This window comes from Antennarius striatus, chromosome 7, assembly GCF_040054535.1.
Source record: "Antennarius striatus isolate MH-2024 chromosome 7, ASM4005453v1, whole genome shotgun sequence".
NCBI classification, from domain to species: Eukaryota; Metazoa; Chordata; class Actinopteri; order Lophiiformes; family Antennariidae; genus Antennarius; species Antennarius striatus.
The window spans coordinates 25,300,001-25,322,500 of NC_090782.1; the positions used below are offsets into that span (position 1 = coordinate 25,300,001).

Consider the following 22,500-nt stretch of genomic DNA (forward strand, 5'->3'; position numbering starts at 1 on the left):
TAATGACATTACTGTAGTATTTACAGTAGTAATGACATTACTGTAGTATTTACAGTAGTAATGACATTACTGTAGTATTTACAGTAGTAATGACCTGATGGAGTTTAGAGATTGAAGTTTAATAAATAACGACTTAAACAATTCATCTTACGAACAGGCTCTAGGACCCCATTGTGTTCGTATGTTGAGGACCAGCTGATTTCGGATCGTGTCCATTACCACGGTAACACGCCGGTGAAGGCGTCACACTCACACGATGGTCTTGCCCACGTGCTTGAAGGCGCTCTCCACGAACTGGCGGACGCTGTGCACCTCCCCCGTGGCGATGACGAAGTCGTCGGGCTCGTCCTGCTGCAGCATCAGCCACATCGCCTGGAGACAGACAGACGGATGGACGGGGCGTCAGCCAACGGGCCGACACCCCCACCGGCTGGACGCTGCCCAGCGTCCTGACAGACAGGAAGTGAACCTGCGACCTCTGGGCGGAGCCTACGCCCGTACCTCTGTCCTGACGTCACCGCGGGGGCTCGGTGGGGGACGGATACCGTGGGAAAGCAGGAGGAATCACTCCCACGGGCCCTCTGTGCTGCTGGCACACACCGACACACACACACACACACACACACTCACACACACACACACACACACACACACACACACACACACACACACACACACACACACACACACACAACGCTGACGTGGTTCAGCAGCTTAAAGAGACGGTGTCGGACAAACAGGACTTTAATTCCACGTGTGATAAATAAAGAAAACAACCACTTCTGCTGTGTGTGTGTGTGTGTGTGTGTGTACACATACACCACACACACACACACACACACACACACACACACACACACACACACACACACACACACACACACACACCCCAGGAGTGGTGGAATGCTCCTCCCCCAGGAAGCGAGGCCGTCCCATCTCGGGATCGTTCAGGGTCACCTGACCGCTCAGCGCTGATGCCTCCCTCGAGCCTGACCTTTGACCCCAGGCCCCTGATGAACACACCAGACTCTCACGCAGCCAATCACAGCGCTCCAAGCGCCTGATTGGCAGCCGGCGAATACCAACCGATGGTTTAACACGTCTAAAACGATGTGAAATAAAAGGTCCTTCATCTTCATCCTCCTCTTCTTTCATTAACCCTTAAATCACTAAAACCCCGCCCTAACCTGGCCCGGCCCCGCCCACTACCCTTACTGTGAGTGGGATTAATCACCAGTGGAAACCCCCCCCCCCACACACACACACACGTGGTCGCCCTGCTGTCATCGTCTGACTGCTGATTGTTTGGACTGGTTCTGCTCCGGGTTCGCTGCCCCCCCCCCCCCAGACCGGGCTGATGGATGCGAGGCTGCAGCCAATCAGACTTCAGTGTTGACGGCTGTCGGGACGACGGCTCGGCTTCTCGTCCGGCCCAGAGCAAATGTTTACGGCGGGGGCTGAGTGACGTTTAGCATCCCGCCGCCGGGACGCTCTGCAGCGGCGGCGGGGGGGTTGGGGGTGGAGGTAGCGTTCCCACAACGGCCCTTCCACCTTTTACCTTTTGCCCCTTTTTTCTCCTCCCCCCTTCTCCCTCCCTCCCCAGGATCGCCCCGCTTCATTAGCGATCTGATAAACAGCCCAGAGGGCCGGCCCTCCACGCTGGAGCGGCACCTTCCTGTTCACATGACCACAGGATGACCCCCATCACACACACCCCACCGCAGCCCCTCACCTGGACCACGCTGCCACACACACACACACACACACACACACACACACACACACACACACACACACACACACACACCAGCCCAGATGCTGCGTGTCGTTCAGGGACCGCAGGAAAACACCGGTGTATATCGCACGTGTGGCGTTTGACAGCTCTGATGAGTTCTGCAGGCCGGGATCGGTGTGACCCCTCCCCAGCTGAGGGGACGAGTTAGTGGACATTAGTGATAAAACTAGTGATAAACTAGTGATTAAATTAGTGATGTATGTGTGATAAAACTAGTGACAAAACTGGTGGTAAACTAGTGATAAGTTAGAGATAAAACTGGTGATAAAACTACTGATAAACTAGTGATAAACTAGTGATAAAACTAGTGATATATTAATTATAAAAGTAGTGACAAAACTTGTGATAAATTAGTGATAAAACTACTGATAAACTTTTGATAAAACTAGTGACAAAACTGGTGGTAAACTAGTGATAATTTAGAGATAAAACAAGTTATAAAACTAGTGATAAAACTAGTGATAAAACTAGTGATAAAAGTAGTGATAAACTAGTGATAAACTAGTGATACATAAGTGATAAAACTAGTGATATATTAATGATAAAAGTAGTGACAAAACTTGTGATAAACTTGTGATAAACTAGTGATAAAACTAGTGATCCAGTCTAGGGCTGGACCTGGACCAGTCGCCTCGGTTCCATGTGTTCACCAGCGTTCACCAACCGGGACCTGAGCTGAGGGAAAACCCCAAACACCCGACCTCTCCAACAAAGTTCATCAGCAGCTGCTCAACTTTCTGACTCAACCTGCTGACAAACAAACAAACAAACAAACAAACAAACAAACAAACAAACCAGAACCTCTGGTTGATGCAGCTTCGATGCTAACCGCTAACCGCGTTAGCACCTCCTCGTGAACACAAACACAAATACAAAAGGAGTCACGACTACATTTCTGACTGCAGCGCTGCTTTAAGGCCGTGATTAATCTGCACCCCCCCTGCTGTGACTGCCCCCCCACCCCCATGCTGTCACTACCCCCCACCCCCATGCTGTTACTGCCCCCCCCCCCCCCGCTGCTTGACTACAGCTGACATATGGAATGGCTCACAGTAAACACTTAATGGAGCTCCAACAGCCATCAGCTCCTGCTAACGCCATTAACCCCAGGGCTAACACACACACACACACACACACACACACACACACACACACACACACACACACACACACACACACACACACACACACACACACACACACACACTTTCAGGAGAAAAGCAGAAAAGTGTTCTAGTGTCTGCGTTGGGGAACCCTCCAATCGGGTGGCTTGGTGCCGGTGGCCCCGCCCCCCACCGCTGAAGAAAGAGACTAATGACCTCCCCTCATGGCGCCGATACGAGAGGCGGCGTGTCCTCCCCGGCGTCCGTCACACGCCGTCTCGTCCACTGACGTTATCTGCCGGCGCTGCTCGGACCCACATCCATCAGGGCCTCCGTTGTCATGGCGATCCCACGCCGCCATCGTGGTGAGCGACACAGGAAATAGCGATGAGATGACGACTGAGAGCCACGCAGACCCCCGACCGATAGCAGGCCAGACGGCCCCCAGCGGGGGCCTGGGGTCCGACACAGGCCGACATCCCATCATACACACGGAACGTCACCTCATCCTCATCTTAATCCTCATCCTAATCTGGTCAACGACACAAACTGCTTGGCTCCGCCTCCAGATCCGGGTCGGTCAGAACCACAAAACCACAGACCCACAATGCAACACCAGCCCATCGAGGTGTGTGTGTCACCTGACAACAGGTTGTGTTCATGTGTGTGTTAAACAGCATTCCATCCGACCTGAGAACGTCTGACAGCGTAATCCCAGCGCTCAAAGGATCCCTTTGTCCTGTGGACGCTGTGATGCACACACACACACACACACACACACACACACACACACACACACACACACACACACACACACACCTCTGAGCTCCAGCTGACAACATATCAAATAACCGCTGCGCTGCCAACACGACACACAACCCTCACAGCACCACGACCAACACGTTAACACACGCCTGCAGCGCCGACGCTCCAACACGCATCACATGTCCAACGGCATCATGTGACCTCATTTAGACAGACTGCATCTCGTTCTTTACCACGTGTTGGCGGATGGATACAACATCAGTGAGACCAGATCTCGTTCTGTCTTTCTACTGTACTGTAATCTGAGGTTCTACTGTATTATAATATGGGGTTCTACTGTATTATAATCTGAGGTTCTACCGTATTATAATCTGAGTTTCTACAATATTATTATTGAAGTTCTACTGTATTATAATCTTTCTTTTTATTTATTTGTTTAGCACATGTTCAGTACGAGTAAAAAACTGCAAGGTGGGAACGAAGCCTTATTAGGCTTGTACAGAGTTCCACAACTGCCTGTATCATTGAATAATCTGAGGTTCTACTGTATAATAATCTGAGGTTCTACTATAGTATTATTGAGGTTGTACTGTATTATAATCTGAGGTTCTACTGTATTATAATCCGAGGTTCTACTATATTCTTATTGGGATTCTACTGTATTATAATCTGAGGTTCTACTGTATTATAATCTGAGGTTCTACTGTATTATAATCTGAGGTTCTACTGTATTCTTATTGAGGTTGTACTGTATTATAATCTAAGGTTCTACTGTATTCTTATTTAGGTTCTACTGTATTATAATCTGAGGTTCTACTGTATTCTTATTTAGGTTCTACTGTATTATAATCTGAGGTTCTACTGTATTCTTATTGAGGTTCTACTGTATTATAATCTGAGGTTCTACTTTATACCAAACAGTCTGTTCCAGTCTCGGCTCGCAGGCGGGTCCATTTCCACATGGAGGAAAAGAAGAGACGCGGTTCTGCCGCCCGTTTCGGATCCAGTTTTAGGGGGCGGAGCTCCAGGACGGCCAACAGCCTATCAACAGCCGGTCAGACAGTAATAAAGTTTCCAAACATCGAGCCGGACGCGTTGGGATGGAGCCGGGTGGGCAAACATTCCCGGCGTTCCTGAGAGGAGAGCGTCTGATCGAACGCGGTTCTGGGTTTGTGTGACTTCACACGTCACAGAACAACCGGGCTTCTTTATTTCTGCCCGCATCCCATAATTCCGGAGTGAGTCAGAGCCGGACAGGCGTGGATGTAGAGCTGTGACTCAGACGGGATGCGACCATAGGGGGACTAAAACCCAACTGGCCCCGCATCGGCCCCGAAGACCGTCTGCCTCCGCATTTCATCCTGACACACACACACACACACACACACACACACACACACACACACACACACACACACACACACACACACACACACACACACACACACACACACACACACACACACACACACACACACACACACACACACACACACACACACACACACACACACAGCTAACTTTCCCAGGCTCCACCTCTGGGAGCCAATCGGCGATGGAGCTGTGATTTTTAGCAGAACAGCTTTTTTCTTTTAGAGGCCCTATTTTTAGAGATGGCTGAAATTATTAAAGCTCGTCACACACACACACACACACACACACACACACACACACACACACACACACACACACACACAACACACACACCCCTCCTTCCCTCCCCTCTGTCTCGTTGTGTTTTGACCAAAAAAAGTCAGCGTCCTGCGTGTCTCGTCCCGCCTGGACGTCCCCTCTGGATCTATTTACAGTCTGACCTCACCCACAATGCACCAGGAGACGCACTGCTGTCACGCCGTCATCTGGGGGCGACCACACCTTTCAACATCTTCTGCCCACCGGAGCCTGATGGCCTCAGAGGATGGCGCGTCCCAGACAGCAGCATGCCCCCCCCCCCCCCCGAGGAGGTCCCAGTCTGGCGGGTAAGGGGGGTGGGGGCCCGTTGCGGGGGTGTCCAGGCTCTGCTGCCTGTGGCGGCTCCCCGAGGACGATTAAATCACGTCCAGAGACACGAAAACATTCCAGAAGCTCTCAGTCACCAGAGGACTAGCACCAGCTAAACAGCTAGCTCAAAGCTAGCAGCTAGACTAGCATCAGCTAAACAGCTAGCTCAAAGCTAGCAGCTAGCCCAGCATCACCGCACAGCTAGCAGCTAGCAGAACCAATAAGAAACAAACGTTTGTGTGACGTCATGAGGACGCTGCTAATAAAGTTGATTCAAACTGGATTCACGTTTTTTATTATAGTTAGAATAAAACAGTTTTTTATTTTGGCGGAGCCTCCATCACCTTCATGACTTCCCTCACATGAACCTCAGAGTCAACCTGATGACCTCTGACCCCAGCAACCATTCGCCTGTGCAGAGCACCTGAAAGCCCCGCCCAGCTCCACCTTCTTTTGACTTTACTGACACGTGATTGGCTCGTCACCAGAAACAGAAACACACAGGACGTCTGTCATCAGAGAATCACTGCAGCGTCCAACCAGAACCTATGGAGTTCAGCCCGAATGGTGTGTGTGTGTGTGTGTGTGTGTGTGTGTGTGTGTGTGTGTGTGTGTGTGTGTGTGTGTTTTGGGGGGGTATCTTGTTGTCATCTCTAATTTTCCGCTGATGATGTCACCGAGAAACTTTGGGTAAAACTGATCAGAACGACGTGTTTGTGGGGTTGATACGACTGATGACTGACTGATAACTGATGACTGACTGACTGTTGACTGACTGACTGTTGACTGACTGATAACTGACTGACTGTTGACTGACTGACTGTTGACTGATAACTGACTGACTGATGACTGACTGATAACTGACTGATAACTGACTGACTGATGACTGACTGTTGACTGACTGATAACTGACTGACTGATAACTGACTGACTGATAACTGACTGTTGACTGACTGATAACTGACTGACTGACTGATAACTGACTGACTGATAACTGACTGACTGATGACTGACTGTTGACTCTCTGTTGACTGACGGACCGATGACTGACTGATGACTGAAGGACTGATGACTGACTGACTGTTGACTGACTGCTGAACCGTGGAAACATCCAGATAGAAACGATCGTCAGGGGAATTCCTTCAGCGCCTCAGTGTCATCAATCAAGCCTGCATCCATTCCATTGATTTTATCAGCATGTTGGTACATGAACACACACACACACACACACACACACACACACACACACACACACACACACACACACTTGAACCTGCCCGTGACCTCGATGAACAGTTAGTCCTTAGTCAACAATCTTTCCACCAGAGGAAGGGTCCCATAAAGACTGTCATTCACTATTTAACCTAAACACACACACACACACACACACACACACACACACACACACACACACACACACACACACACACACAGGTTTGGCGATAGCGTCACTTTTACACCGTGAGAACATGAGAAACACTTTCCTCAAAGGAGCCTTCTCATTGGCCGTGGGTGTGTTACCATTTTTGGGGGGAAAAGGGGGACAAAAACAGCCCCTCCACCCCCCCCATTGCCACCATGGGGTAGTTAAATATAGCAGCTACATACTAATCTTTACAGCCCAGTTATGAATAGACAAGTCAAACAGGAAGTGGAAGGTGTTTAAATAAATGCGTCAGATTCTCTGAACTTTATTTAACACACACACACACACACACACACACACACACACACACACACACACACACACACACACACACACACACACACACACACCAAACTGAGGGTATCAGCAGCAAACGAATGAAGTCGCGCCAGAGAAACACTTTATTTATGTTTCCCTCTTTAAACAGGAAGTAAACACAAACATCAGGAGGAGAGCGCCGTTGCCCCCCCCCCCCCCCCGCAAACATGGTTGCCACCCCCCCAACATGGCTGCCCCGCCGTCTGTTTAGATTGAGTCTTACATCTCTCAGCGCACGCCGCAGACGTCCTGCAGGACGTCACCTGACACCACCCGCTTCCTACCGGGAAGGACCCGCGGAGAGACGAGGGGCAGGTACGACAATCTGGGGCCAGAGGGGCGGGGCAGGGGCGGGGCCTCTTCATGAGACGGTCAGGGGAATGTTTTGGGGTATTTTACAGGTATAAATGTTTGAATTCTTTCGCATCTCTCCGACTGGAGGCTGATCATAAAATCCAGGAAGTAAACTTCCTGGTTCCGGCCACAGAGCGACGTGATTGGCTGACGCTGATACCTCCTCAGGCCTTAGAGCAAGAAACCAGCAGCCGCCGTCTGACCGGCTTCTGAACGGCTGTCAGTCTAAATTATCTCTGCCAATTGAATCTCCCCACTTCCTCCAGTGCCTATGTATCAACTTTGACCCCGAGTCACATGACCTCTGACCCCCACGCTGAACGCAGCAGCAGAGCCGCGAGGAGACGACTCCCTTTACACTGTAAGCGTTCCCAACGCGCCGCCGCTGCACCTCCTGTCAGTCAGGAGCAGTGTGTGTGTGTGTGTGTGTGTGTGTGTGTGTGTGTGTGTGTGCGTGTGTGTGTGAGTGAGCTCATTCGATCTTATCAGTGTTTACCTCCCTCGCTCCCCTGCAGCCACGACATCATTGACAAATTGGACAATCAATTGCAGGTGTGTGTGTGTGTGTGTGTGTGTGTGTGTGTGTGTCTCCCTCTCTCTCTCCTCCTTTCTCCTGTGCAGGTGGACGCATAACTCCGCCTCCAAGGGGAGGGGCCAGCACGTAAACTTTAACAGTATTTTGTCAAGTATTTAGGAAAGCTGTTGGTGTATTTATGGGCGTGCAGGGGCCACAGGGCCCCGACGGAACCCCCCCCCCCGACACCGGAGCCACGCTGGTTTCATTAGGAGCTCTGAGTCATTCGACACCGACAGTTTCAAGGACAGTTTTTACACAATAAAGACGTTTTCTTTACATTAAAATTCATTTTTCTTCAACGGAGAAAATTTTAATTTCCTTTAATTTTTTTAAAATTTCTGCAGAGTTTTAAATTGTAAATGTTCTGATTCAACTCAACAGAAAAATACCGTGTGTGTGTGTGTGAGACTTTCAGTGTGGAACATATATGTAAAATATATAAAGAAATTACTTGGTAAAAAATACAGGAATATCAATAGATGAATAAATAAATTGAAAAAACTTCCATTTCCATTTTTTATTTGGCTCATCTTGAAAAACATAAATTATGATTTCCTGTTTGTATTTTTTTTAATTGTAATTTTATTTATCAGTCATGGCTAAAATGTTTTTTTGTTTTTTTTTACCAAGTCAGTAATTTTTTTGCACCACATCTTTTCCATCGTGGAAAGAATAAAAAAAACAAAAAGAAAGTTAATAATTCAACATTTCTCATAAATATAAATTTTTATATTTTGATGGACTAAATTCCATTTCTACTGATGATTTGCTCAACTTGAAAACCCAAACATTTCCTGTTTTTTTTTGGTTTTTGTCTAAAACCAAATATTCTAATACCTTTTTCTACCACAGAAAAATCTTTAAAATCAAGGCTTTCAGTTCTTTAACCTCGACTGCTTCATTTTCCCACTTTAGCTGAAGGAATAAAAGCTGAATAAATAATAATGGGGTGTTTTTGCAGCCCGTCCGTGTTTCTGCTCTGACACAACACTGATAGCATCACGGGGGCCGTGAGACGTTCAGGGTCTCTGGGGACGGCTGAGAAACTACACATTCATTATTTTTACAAAACATCAAATGGGCGCGCCTTAATATTTTAAAAACAGATAAAACTCGTCCTTCCTCTGTCCTCTTCATCATCGGTCCGTTATCTGGACGCGGCAGCAGCGGCGGCGAAACACACAAACACCGCGGCTGTTTCCTGTCGCACACGCCGCGACACACCACGTTTCCTCTGGGAATGTTTGAAACTCCGTACCGCCATCGCTAAAACACGCATCGCGCCGAGCTACGTTCATCATGTTTGTATTGGAGCGCTCCGGCGGCCCCATGGCTCCTCCCCCCACAGGGGTAAACGGGCAATAAAGCGCCGTTCATTCTGACCTCTGTAAATTCTGCATCAAAGGTCTCCAGAAGAACCCAGGTCTGACCTTTGACCCTGAGAACTGAGCTGATGGAACCCAGTCGCGGTGACCAGTGGCCAGAGAGGTCCTGGTCCAGGTGTTCTGGACCTCTCCGTGGCTCCGCCCCCCGCCCCCCCCACAGCCGCGGGGCCTGAGGGTCCACTAACTCTGCCCTGGAACTCCAGCTCTTCCTGTGGAGCTGCGGTGGGAGGAAGCCCTCATCTCGGAGGACGGCCCACTTCCTCCTGAGAAAGCTGGATGAGACGGAGGGTCGGGGGGTTCGGGGGGGGGGGCAGTCTTGGAACAACAACCCCCGTTTGTCTGACGCCACGTTGCTGGGAAAAGAAACCCAACCGGGTTTGTTCGAGGCTACGGATCAACTTCCTGTTACCGGAATCTCCTTTACTCTCTTTAGTAAACGTTAAAACTGAAGACTGTTGCCATGGTTACGGACAACACGTCTCCAACCATCGATTTTTTTTGGAATAACATTCGTTGAAATACAAGTGAGCGCGACGTTCTGATGCCTGCTCTTCATGTTGAGGTGTCAAAAAAAACCAACCGATCAACCGACGCCGCCACCGACCAAACAACACGCCGTCGGAGGAAGTCAAACCCGTGGGATGGAGGTTCAAAGCGATGGCCTGCATGCGACGCCGACATGCTGCAGAGTAATCTGTTACCTGCATCGCCGTACCCGCACCGCGCCGCCACATGAAACGGTTTCCTCCTTCCTGCGCTGGAACTGAACGCGGCCCAAAACGACCGCCGCTCACGGCTAGGCCGCCGCCGCCGCCGCCAGTTTCCAGCACTTCAGCCGTATGAGCATGCATAAATATTCAGAGTAATGAAAACATGCACCTGCACACACACACACACACACACACACACACACACACAAACACACACACACACACCATAAACATGCACACACACATTAAAAACCCTGCAGACTGAACCATAAAGTCCATCCAGACTTAAACAATTCATCTGTACGACCGGCCTGAACAAAAGCACCAGTGTGATCAGATGTAGGACACACACACACACACACACACACACACACACACACACACACACACACACACACACACACACACACACACACACACACACCCCGTTGGTAGGACAAACACTCTGTCGGACACACACTCCACGCCGCGATGCAAACAAGCACAAAAAAATTAAAGGAATGAGAAGAAAGCAAACAGTTCTTGTGTTCTAGCGTGTGTGTGTGTGTGTGTGTGTGTGTGTGTGTGTGTGTGTCTGTGCGTGCGTGTGTGCGTGTGTGTTTTTGGCCGGCAGCGCCAGACGGAACAAACGACACGAGTGTTTTCAGGTTCCCCCGGGCGGCTCGCTGAGGCTTTGTGGGAAATATTTTCCTTCCTATCACACACACACACACACACACACACACACACACACACACACACACAGACACAGACACACACACACACACAGACACAGACACACACACACACACAGACACACACACACAGACACACACACACACACACACACACACACACTGAGGGTGTTTCCTTCAATCAAGATATCCAAAGAATCCTTGGTTTTGATCAGATCACCGATCGTCACAGCAGAGACACCAGGAAACCGTCAGAAGAAGCTCGTCTGTTTGTCGCCACGGTAACGCACCTACGACGACCCCCCACCGGTGGAAGTGTCATCAGAATAAGATTAATATTCCCACATGATGGAAACTGGGGCGCGTTTGTTTCTTTGTGTTTTGGTCCCATGATGCTTTGCTCAGAGCGGGCGACCTCTGACATTCGCTGACTTTGCCTCAACTTCTCCGTCTCTGATTCTCATCTGGGATCAGTCGTCATGACGACAGATTCCATGATTAGAACCCTGATTTTCACTACCCCCCCACGACCCCCGTTGAGAAACGTGACAGACGTCTGCAGTCAAGAGTTAAAGAGTTACTTCAGGCCATTAAAGCAAATTGGAGCCAAAGGGGGGGGTCAGGATCTGGATGGGGTTACCCTTGAGCAGACCTTAGAGGTGGGGGTTACAGATCCAGACCGGCTTCTTTCCACAGTGGGGGGGAACCTCGTTAAAATCCAATTAGGCAAACTAATAATCCCGGGCTCATGGAGAGGGGGGGGCGATCTGAACAAAAAGGAATATGATCTCTGGTGTAGTCGTGTGTTCATGTACGCCTGTGGGGGGGTGGGGGTCAGTTCCCAGGCTTGCGGACCACCGGCGAGCACGGGTCCGGCTCGGGCGGCGGGGGGGGCAGTAAAAGAGCCCCCGCCCGGCGAGGAGACCGAGGAGCCATGTGTGAAACATCACGGAAGCTGATTGGTGGGATTCCAGAGGCGTGACATGGAGTGGGGGTGGGAGGGGACCACATGTTCCTGATTGGAACGCGCTGATAACGTCTTCACCTGCCCCCCCACAGGGCTATTTATAACCCCCAGGCAGAGCAGGGGCAGATAGCATCTGATCAGCAGGCAGCATGAAGGCAGCCTGGAACACCTGCGCCGATGACATCACACAGGTGCAGCGATGACATCACACAGGTGCAGCGATGACATCACACAGGTGCAGCGATGACATCACACAGGTGCAGCGATGACATCACACAGGTGCAGCGATGACATCACACAGGTGCACCGGTGACATCACACAGGTGCAGCGATGACATCACACAGGTGCACCGGTGACATCACACAGGAGCAGCGATGGCCGACAGTGTGCTCTGATGTAACACCACAACATGATGTTAGCTGTTAGCTGAACGCTAGCGTGCTACTAGCCTGAGGCGTTAGCATTAGACGCCCCTAACACACACAGGATGTCTGGCTCCAGCGGCATCATGGGTAGAAAACACACGCAAAATGCTGACTTATCTATATGTCTGATGCAGCTAAACCTCGTCTGACGCCGTTAACTAGTTCCAGGAGACGTGACACTAGTTGAAATAACTAGTCTCCAGACTAAACTTTATTAATGAATGTATATTAATAATATTTAGTTAATATGAATCTATTTTAAGCCGACAAACAATTAAACATTTAGTACAGAACAATCGTCTCGTCTTCATCTCTTCTTCCTCCGTGGGTCACGGGGGTTGCTATGGGGTAATAATATATATTTAATTCTGATTTATTGTACAGTAACATGATGTGTTTTAATGGGTTACTAGTGATTTAATGGTTCCAGTATTTGTCTCAGACAGACGTGAAATGGAGGAAAATTACGTAAATTTGATTTGTATTTTTTCATGTGTTTTCTTTTGGAAGCCGACGTCTAATCCAGAACGATGTAAATCCCTGACGCTCAGCGACGCGTTCGACGAAGAATCTAATGTATCTGAAACTCAAATAAATCCCATCATTACGGGCACCGTGACACGAGATCCTCCGGATGCTTCCACGACAAATGACCTCTGATAACACGCTGCATGCTAGCAAACACAGCTACATTAAGTTGCATGCAGATACACGCATCTACACGCGGCTACATGTAGCTACATGCAGCTACAAGAAGATACATGCAGATATATGCAACTACAAGAAACTACACACAGCTATATGCAGTTGCATGCAGATACCGGCAGCTACACGCAACGACATGCAGCTACACGCAACGACATGCAGCTACACACAACGACATGCAGCTACACGCAACGACATGCAGCTACACACAACGACATGCAGCTACACGCAACGACATGCAGCTACACGCAGCTACACGCAGCTATACACAACGACATTTAGCTACACACAACGACATTTAGCTACACACAACGACATGCAGTTACACACAACGACATGCAGCTACACGCGGCTACATGCAGCTACATGCTAGTGAACGCAGTTACATATTAGTGAACGCAGCTACGTGCTAGTGAACGCAGCTACATGCTAGTGAACACAGCTACATGCTAGTGAACACAGCTACACGCCAGTGCACGCGGCTGGACTTCCAGGACATTACTGCCGTGTCGGCGTTCAGTCGCTCCTCCTGCTGGATTCGTTTTCCAGAGGGGAAACCGAATCCCCAGGATTCCTGCGCCGCCACGGATCGCCGGTGAGGACGGGAGCCCGGCGCATACCTCGGGCCTCCCTCTTATTGGAAACGTGGGCTAGAGCGGAGGAAATGCCTGGAATATTCCCAGAACAAAAGACGAGATGGAGACGTTCAGGGCAGAAATATATTGAGTTAAAATTAAAGACATTTTTGTCATATTCGATATGCAAAGTTAGAAATCAGAATCAGATGAGGGTCAGCAGGGCGATACGTCCACTCTGGTTAGGCAGTGTGTGTGTGTGTGTGTGTGTGTGTGTGTGTGTGTGTGTGTGTGTGTGTGTGTGTGTGTGTGTGTGTGTGTGTGAGTGGTGTAGACATTAAGTGGCTGACATGAGATCTCGTCTTTGCAGGCTGTTCCACTCATGTGCCTCCTGATGTGTGCGCCTGTGTGTGTGTGTGTGTGTGTGTGTGTGTGTGTGTGTGTGTGTGTGTGTGTGTGTGTGCACCTGTGTCATATAAATCCACATAAGCTAGCCCCCGTAGCCGCACTGCATTTCCAATAACAGTCGCTGAGGGCTGCAGGCGGGGGGCGTGGAGCTACTGTACGCGCCGTAATGGAGCACAGCTGTGTACGCACGGGTTCTACGCCGGCTCCATCGGAGACGTTCCGTGGTGTGTTTCTGTGGGGGGGGGGGGTTGTAAATTTTCAAAACTGTTATTTTTCTTGATAGACGACCTCCTGCTGCAGCTCACAGCAAATCAATAAGCAAATCAATCAAATCTTTGCAGATCGTATCGACCCGTCAGCAACGTGTTCCCATATGACCAAAATACACAAAGTGCTTTAAACAGATAGAAGGTGGTGTAGTATCAGTATGGGGGGGTTCATCAATTTTTAAATTTCCCTAAATAATAAGATAAATAGTTTGTCGTTCTATCGCGGTATTCTTTAATCACGTGTGGTTCCTGGAACGCGTTAACCACGATGAACGAGGGGTCACTGCACGTCGTTTTGGTCGATGAACATCTATAAAGGTTTACAAAAAAATAAAAAACATAAATAATAAAATAAATGAAATAGTTCTATAGTTTCTCCATAAGGGAGGACGATGCTTAAAAAATGACTTCATTGTTGTTCATGGAACACTTCCTATAATTCTAAATGACTAAAGAATAATTCTAGATTCTGTGCAGTGAACCTGGTCTCCACCTTAAAAGTCCAGAACGTGTTCCTTTGGATCAGTGGAGGTTCACTAGTCACTAGTTTTCCTACAGATACGTGACCATCAGGGGCTGAAGGAGTCAGACGGGAGTGGAGGAACTCGTCGCCATGGCGACCACTGTGTGAGGGCTCAGGACGCCTCTCCGTGTTTCAGCTCTGAGGTTTCACTCTGGAGTTCTTCTTCTCTCCTGGGAAATAAAAACATTCTTGTTTTCCCTCCAAATGAGAAGACGTGGGGGCAGCCAGATGTGGAGGAGGGGGGGGGTGGATGGGGGAGGGGGGGTGGATGGGGGAGGAGGGGGGGGTGGATGGGGGAGGAGGGGGAGGAGGAGGCCGCTCAGACAGAACCTCCACCAGCTCCTCTTCATCTCCTCTTCCACCTTTGACCCTTCACCCTTGACCTGCAGAAGGGGCGTGGCTCCCAGAATATGAACAGCCAATCAGCGGGCAGAGAGACTCTCCTGAGGCGCGTTCCTCTGGTGGAAGGAGGCCCAGCAGATAACAGATCTGTCCTCCTGTCTGTCCGGTGGGCGTGGGGGTGGTCCTCCTCTGTCCTGGCTCTGACTCGTCTGAGTCCTGACATCATGACTGGTTCCACGTTTTCCACGTTTTCCACGTTTTCCATGTTTTCCATGTTTTCCATGTTTTCCATGTTTTCCCAGCCCGCTGGACGGCGGGGAGACGATCCATCCTCCTGGGACCCCGGAGACCACCGGCTAACACGGAGATGTGAGGAGGAGGAGCAGAACCACGGGTGTGAAGACATGGAGGTGGAGGGAGGGTGAGATGGAGGCAGATAAGAAGGTGAGGGAGAGGCAGATGGGGGGGTGGAGAGGAAGGAGCTGAGGGAGGAGTGTGAGGCAGAGGAGGGAGGGAGGAAGGATGGAGGAGGCCTCAGGGGAACCGGCTCAGAACAGGATGTCCTAACGTGGAGGAATGCTCCTCCGTTCTCCTCATCGCTCCTCCTGGAGCTGATCACCTGACCCTCAAACCCAACCGACCAATCAGACGAGTCCTGTCCTCATTGGACCGACACATTCCGTTTCCTTTAGCGTCAAAAGGTCGTTGGAAACAAGAAGATCTGAAAATATTGATGAACCTATGACGGGATAAAAAGTTTATCGCGTCAGACGGAGGTCATGTGACCTCCCTGGTGTGATGTCACGAGGAAACACGAAGACTTCCTGAAGAACAGATGAAGCGCAGCCGCTACGGGTCGCTTTGGGAATCTGTCACTGCTAACATGCTAACTAAAGTTAGCCTCACGGTAGCTGATATCTCACTGGTCGTTCCGCTCAACCAGTAAAGATCAGATCTGTTGAGGGAGGAGCCGATCAGAGACCTGATACCGGATTGAAGACTAGATACGGATCAAAAGTTCATCGGCTAATCCATGACATCAGCAGACGATGAAGATGAAATCATCAAAACACGCCCACAGTCCAACACGGCTGGCTGCTGATGCTATCGCTCACATTTAGCAGAACAACATGCCAAGCCAACGCTTCCTGGTAGCCGATCAATGGGAGCGATTGGCTGGTTGAAATGCTAAACATTTGATTAGCATTCAGCGCTCGTCCCGGTTCCGCTCCTTCAACGGCGCGCGCTCGCTCCCGCGAGGGCGGCGATCCGGGAACGCTCTCACGAGCTCCCCGCTCGGCATTCTTCTCGACAGGAAGCGGCTCCTTTCTCTGGCATGCTACGAAATCAATGCACTGCCCTCATAAAAGCCCTCACTTCCTGTCTATACAGGAAACCCGCTCGCTCGCTGCTGATATCCTGCAGCTCTCCGTCTGTCTGAGCAAATTTTCTGCCAATCAAAACATGTTTATCAATGAAAACACGTGGAGGAATGCGTCCCGGTGGCGACGTCATCTCGCTGGTGTGATGAATGTGGCGTAAACCCGGCGATACCCAATCCGGACCAATCAGAGACGTGTCGCTTCCTCGGGGGAGGCGGCGGCGGCGTTGCACAACCTGGCTGCACTGAATCATGGGATCAGACGTCTCTCTCTCTCCCACACAAAACTCCCCCACAGTCTGCCTTCGCTGTTTCCCATCAACAACACCAGAGTCGCGTTTCTGAGTCCTTCTTTTCTGTTGCTCAAACGTTTCTGTACGATTTCCCAGAAACCCTCAGGCTGGCGTTCCTCTCTCAGAACCTCCGCGCCCGCGAACGAGTAGCTCCGCTCCGTCCTCGCCTCACCGACGAGGTGCTAATCCTTGACGGACGCTGTTCCATCGGACGGTTGTCAGCTCCACTTCTCCCCCAGGTGATTTATACACCCCCCCCCCCAGCTGCCAAGCTCTTATTTATGACCCAACCTGGAGCCTGGGATTATGGCAACATTTGACCTCCCACCTCCGACCCTCTAGGACGACCCTGCACGCCATTAAACTGCCTCTCTGCCGCTATTACCCCCATTTGATGACTCACTTAAGGGGGATCCCAGGAAACATGAGAACTGGATGGCAGCTCTACCTGCCCTAATGGCAGCTGGGGGGGGGGGGGGTGCCCCCCCAATTAGAGGAAGATCAGCAGCAGAACGTCTGGGATAATCGATGCAAGAAGATAAAGCACCAAACCAGCTGCGCTTTTATTTTGAAAGGGGAAATAAAACAATACAGTAAGTGGAGTCATCGGCATAAAGAGAGCGTTTTAAAGGTAATACAGAGAGGAGGGGGTCCAGTGTCAGTATGGGGAGGGGTCAGGAACGTTTAGATTACCCTGAATAATAAGATAAATAGTTCGTAGCAAGATCGCGGAATTCGTTGATCGCGTGGAACGACGGATTGCCGTACGTCCGTTTGCCGGCGCAGGAGTTCGTTCCCCATCGGCGGAGCCGTCTCTTCACACGCCTGTCAGGAAAACACGCGTGCATGAGTTTGTGTTGTGGGTACAGCCGTGTTGGAGGGACAGGTGAAGACAGACGGCCGTTGCTGTGGTTACGGTAAGCCTTGTATATAATCATACACACACAAATACAGACATGACAGGACGCCCGAGGTACGACGGGACGGGGGGGGGGTATTTTTTGAGATTAAAAAATAGACGTTTTCCCATCGTAAAGGGCCTTTGGCAGTTATTTCACATTTTCCTAACAATTTTCTCATCATTTCTGGAGCTGGAAGCTTCTGATTAGAGCAGGAGGTCTAAATATCAGCTTATTTTTAAGGTCCCCCGGGGGGGTTGGGGTGGGGGTGGGGGGTGGGGGCACTCGGGGTTGGTACGACCACGTTCTCCTTTTATGTAGCCTGGGCATGAGAGCCAGATACACACAAAAAAAAACACCTTACAAACCCCCCCCCCCCCCAGAATGCCAACCGCCCTGAAGGAAATACATAATTACCGCTGGGCATTGTGGGAAATGCCTGTGTGGCGCCTTTGTGTTGGGTTCTATATTGTGTGTTTCACTACGTGACAGACATATTTATACAGTCTGCTCCTGTGTCTCATGGGGGGGTGGGGGGGTTCTGACTAAATAAAGGAGGAATCAATAAAAAATACTCGATTACTTCGTACTTATAAAGTAACTATAAAGTAACTTTCTTATGGCAAGAAAAGACCGTGAGCAGAACCTGAGACGGGGGGGTCAGACGTATTTATTATTCCATTACCCAGAAGTAATAGGGACAAGTTGAAACAACCCCTGGTGCACCTGTTAATCCCCCCCACACCCTCCTGGGGGGCAAACAGCCAACAGAGTCTGGAGCTATTTCCTGTGGCCTTGGGAAGACTGACGGGATGGGCAAGCAGAACCAGATGATGGGGTGTTGGGGGGTCAGGGCTCGGTGTGTAACGGCCATCAGGGCAGGGGGGGGGGGCACAGAGGTAAAGGTCACAGTGGTGGGGGGGCAGGCCCACACCCAGAAGATGTTGTGAATGCGTTCCAGACGCACCCCAGGTCCAGAGACTGCATCGGGATGGGGAGGGGGGGGTCCAGGCCGGAAACCTGACACTGACAGCGTGTGTTTGTGATGACCCCCCACCCCCCCACTAGGTGTTCTCTAAAGTGTCCCCACTGATGGGGGGGGAATAACGGCTGGAATAATCCAGGGGTAGAACCTGAACCCTGTTCCTGCTGCCCCCCCCCATGAGCCTTCAGGCTGACAGCCCAGATAAAGCTATGATGTGTACAGATGTAGCCCCCCCACCACCCTGCCGGTGTAAAAACAGGATTCCTTCCCCCCCCCACCCCCCCGCTGTTCTGTGCTGAGGAGAATTAGGAAGCATAACAGCCGAGGGTCCGATGGTGGAACACCCAGGTCGCTCCCGCCCCCCCACACAGCGGGGCCTTTTCTTCTCCCAGCCCGTGTTTCAGGGGGGAGCCGGGTCGCCGGCACACCAACCGGCCAATCAGGGCCGTAAAGGAGGCTCTGAGCTGGGGGGGGGGGGGGCGGCCGGGGAAATTGAGCATGGTAACACTAAATCCATCACAGGCCCGAGGGAGGGGGGCATAAATATGGTCTAAAGAAGACAGGGGGGAGGAAGGAGGCATAAATACGGGCTGTGGGGGGCTTCCTCTGACCCCCCACCCATCCATCCACTCAGGTACAAAGAAATCTGATGGTTTCAACCGGCCAATCAGGTGGAAGCCGAGGCTCTGCTCCACCAATCAGCTGTCATCCAGGAAGGAACCCATCGACTCTTGGGATTCTTTTCTGTCTTTCTGCCCCCCTCCCCCTTGAATAATCTAAGTCGACTCGTCATCCGCTCTGTGGTAAAACTCCACACCGTTCTGCCCCCCCCCACCGCCCCCCCACAGGAGGACTCTGATGGAGAAGCCAGAATCCATCTCAGGTGTCCGGGTGTGACGAGCCTCATTAAACCGTTCATCACCTAACGGGGTGGGGGGGTCGGGGTGTGGGTGTGGGGGGGGTCGCTCTGACAGAACTGCTGTCACGGCCACTCGGTCTGTCAGTGAGTGGGAGGGGGGCCTCCAGTGGGCGACGGGGGCGCACTGACAGACAAGATGGAGAAACAGCCCAAGGATGGAGGCACGGCCAGAAGAATGGAGGCTGACCGGCGAGGGGGGGGGACGAATGGTATGCTGTTCCATCCTGGGGAGGCGGAGAGGGGATGATTTACTAGGACCCTCCAAACGCCGTCTGACCAGACTCCAGCACAAATCACGGCGCGGCGGACGGCTGCCATCACCCGAACGAGCGGCCCCCTCCCTCTGCAGAGCGGCCCCCTCCCTCTGCAGAGCGGCGGCGTGAGCCAAGGACGACACTTCAAACAGCGCCGGCCTTAAATATCGCCCATCCATCACGCCGCCCCTCCGCCCGTTAATCCTCTGCCTCGCTAAACGGGGGGGAGGCCAGACAGCCGTTATCTCCCCCGTCCCCCACCTGTGGAAGGAATCCCTCCCCAGGTCCGGTTCACACAGCGAGTCGGGTTACCTCCCTGTGAGGCGACACGGACCGATGCGGGGGGGTTCTGTTCTTCTTGGTTGATGCCGACGTCGTCGCTACGCAGATGACATGTGATTCTACCCCCCCCCCCCCACACACACACTCCCTTCCAAACCGCGTTGGGACTTTGAGAATGAAGAGGAAACACCATGTTTGGGAAAGATTTTTGCTTCTCCTGTTTATCAAGAGTTGTTTTTAATAATCGAACGAGTCACGATTGTAGATTTAAAGGGATCAGAGCTACGGATCCGTAAAGAGCAGATTAAGACTGGGACAGATTACGTTAACCTGTTCAGTCCGAGGTCACAAGGAGCAGCGCCAAACATGGGATGACCAATCAGAGCAGGTTTTCATCCTCTAGTTCAGGGGGGTCAAAGTCATCTTCACTGGGGGCCACATCAGCATCACGGCTGTCCTCAAGGGCCGATGTAACTAATAATGTAACTAAATGTAACTCAGTGTAATGTAACTAAATGTAACTACTCCTTAATGTAACTAATAAATGTAACTAAATGTAACTACTCCTTAATGTAACTAATAAATGTAACTAAATGTAACTACTCCTTAATGTAACTAATAAATGTAACTAAATGTAACTCAGTGTAATGTAACTAAATGTAACTACTCCTTAATGTAACTAATAAATGTAACTAAATGTAACTCAGTGTAATGTAACTAAATGTAACTACTCCTTAATGTAACTAATAAATGTAACTAAATGTAACTCAGTGTAATGTAACTAAATGTAACTACTCCTTAATGTAACTAATAAATGTAACTAAATGTAACTCAGTGTAATGTAACTAAATGTAACTACTCCTTAATGTAACTAATAAATGTAACTAAATGTAACTCAGTGTAATGTAACTAAATGTAACTACTCCTTAATGTTAAATAACTGAATTTCTGACTGATTCTAGTTCCAAACATTACAGTTAGACAGAAAAAACATGTTTGTTTGTTTCTCTGTTCTAACATGAATCCTTTTCATTTGTCAGGTTATTAAACCCACAGAACTCCATCAATCAAGGATCAAACTATCAATCAATCAAGAAAAATAACATCAGACACAAGTTGGGACGTTAACTTTGTTCACTACGTTTAGTCAGAGTTAAGATGGGCTGAACTACTGCATTGTGGGAAATGTAGTTTTGATCAACACACTTTTGACCTATTTATTTTTAGACACTTTGACATTTTATGCTCTCGGGGGCCACGTTAAATAATGTGGAGGGCCACATTTGGCCCCCGGGCGTTGAGTTTGACACATGTGGTCTAAAGGCTGACAGGAGAATCCAAAGCCCACACAAAGACCTGGACTGGTGGCTCATTTTTAGGAAAACTAAATATAAACTAGACAAACCCCCCTTTGAAATACTACCCCCCCCCCAGCTTGCAAACACTACTGTCCATTTAAAAGGTGAGTTTGACCTCTGACCTGCAGCCAGACCCTGAAGCCTGTACACGTCGGCCATGTTTGTCTAGGATGCTAACGCTAACGTCGTCACCTCGGCCTACAGGAGGGGGGGCGGGGGGGGCGATGGTTGGGGAGGGGGGGTCCGGAGTCGAACAGCCCTGACCAGCCTTTCAGGAACAGACGGTGGTTTGTGTTTCACTCACAGATGATTCACGGTCTGTGGAGTCAAGGGGGGGGGGGGACACGCCGGACACACTCCAGACGTGTGTCACCGAGGGAAACCACGCAGATCCTGCCGGCCATCGGCGACGGTGTGGAAACATCGCTGCAGGCCTGGGAGTTTCCAGTTCTTAGCATCAAAAGGAATCATTTTGAACTCAATTATGGGATGGATTTGTAAACGTGAGCGGGGCAGGTGAACCGTCACGCTCGTGATGACATCATCGGGTCGTCCTCCAGGAAACAAAGGTGCTCCTGGTGATCAGGCGTGAAACAATCTACACATCCACGGGACTGGAACCCGCACACCAACCACAGCCAGAGAGGCGGAGGGTAAACGCTGTGTGTGTGTGTGTGTGTGTGTGTGTGTGTGTGTGTGTGTGTGTGTGTGTGTGTGTGTGTGTGTGTGTGTGTGTGTGTGTGGACATGCATCGCCGCGGGCAACTCGTCATCGGCCGTCTGCGCTGACGACGAGCCGACGGAGAC

The 22,500-nt window shown here is 50.4% G+C and overlaps 1 protein-coding gene across 1 annotated transcript in view; it reads right to left on the minus strand.

Moving 5' to 3' along the window:
* Positions 1 to 22,500, minus strand: part of gmds (GDP-mannose 4,6-dehydratase) — a 90,647-nt gene that overhangs the window by 21,920 nt on the left and 46,227 nt on the right. The window contains exon 8 of the mRNA XM_068320361.1: positions 254 to 372. Within this exon, the coding sequence (XP_068176462.1) occupies positions 254 to 372 (119 nt within the window). The remainder of the gene's footprint in view (positions 1 to 253; positions 373 to 22,500) is intronic.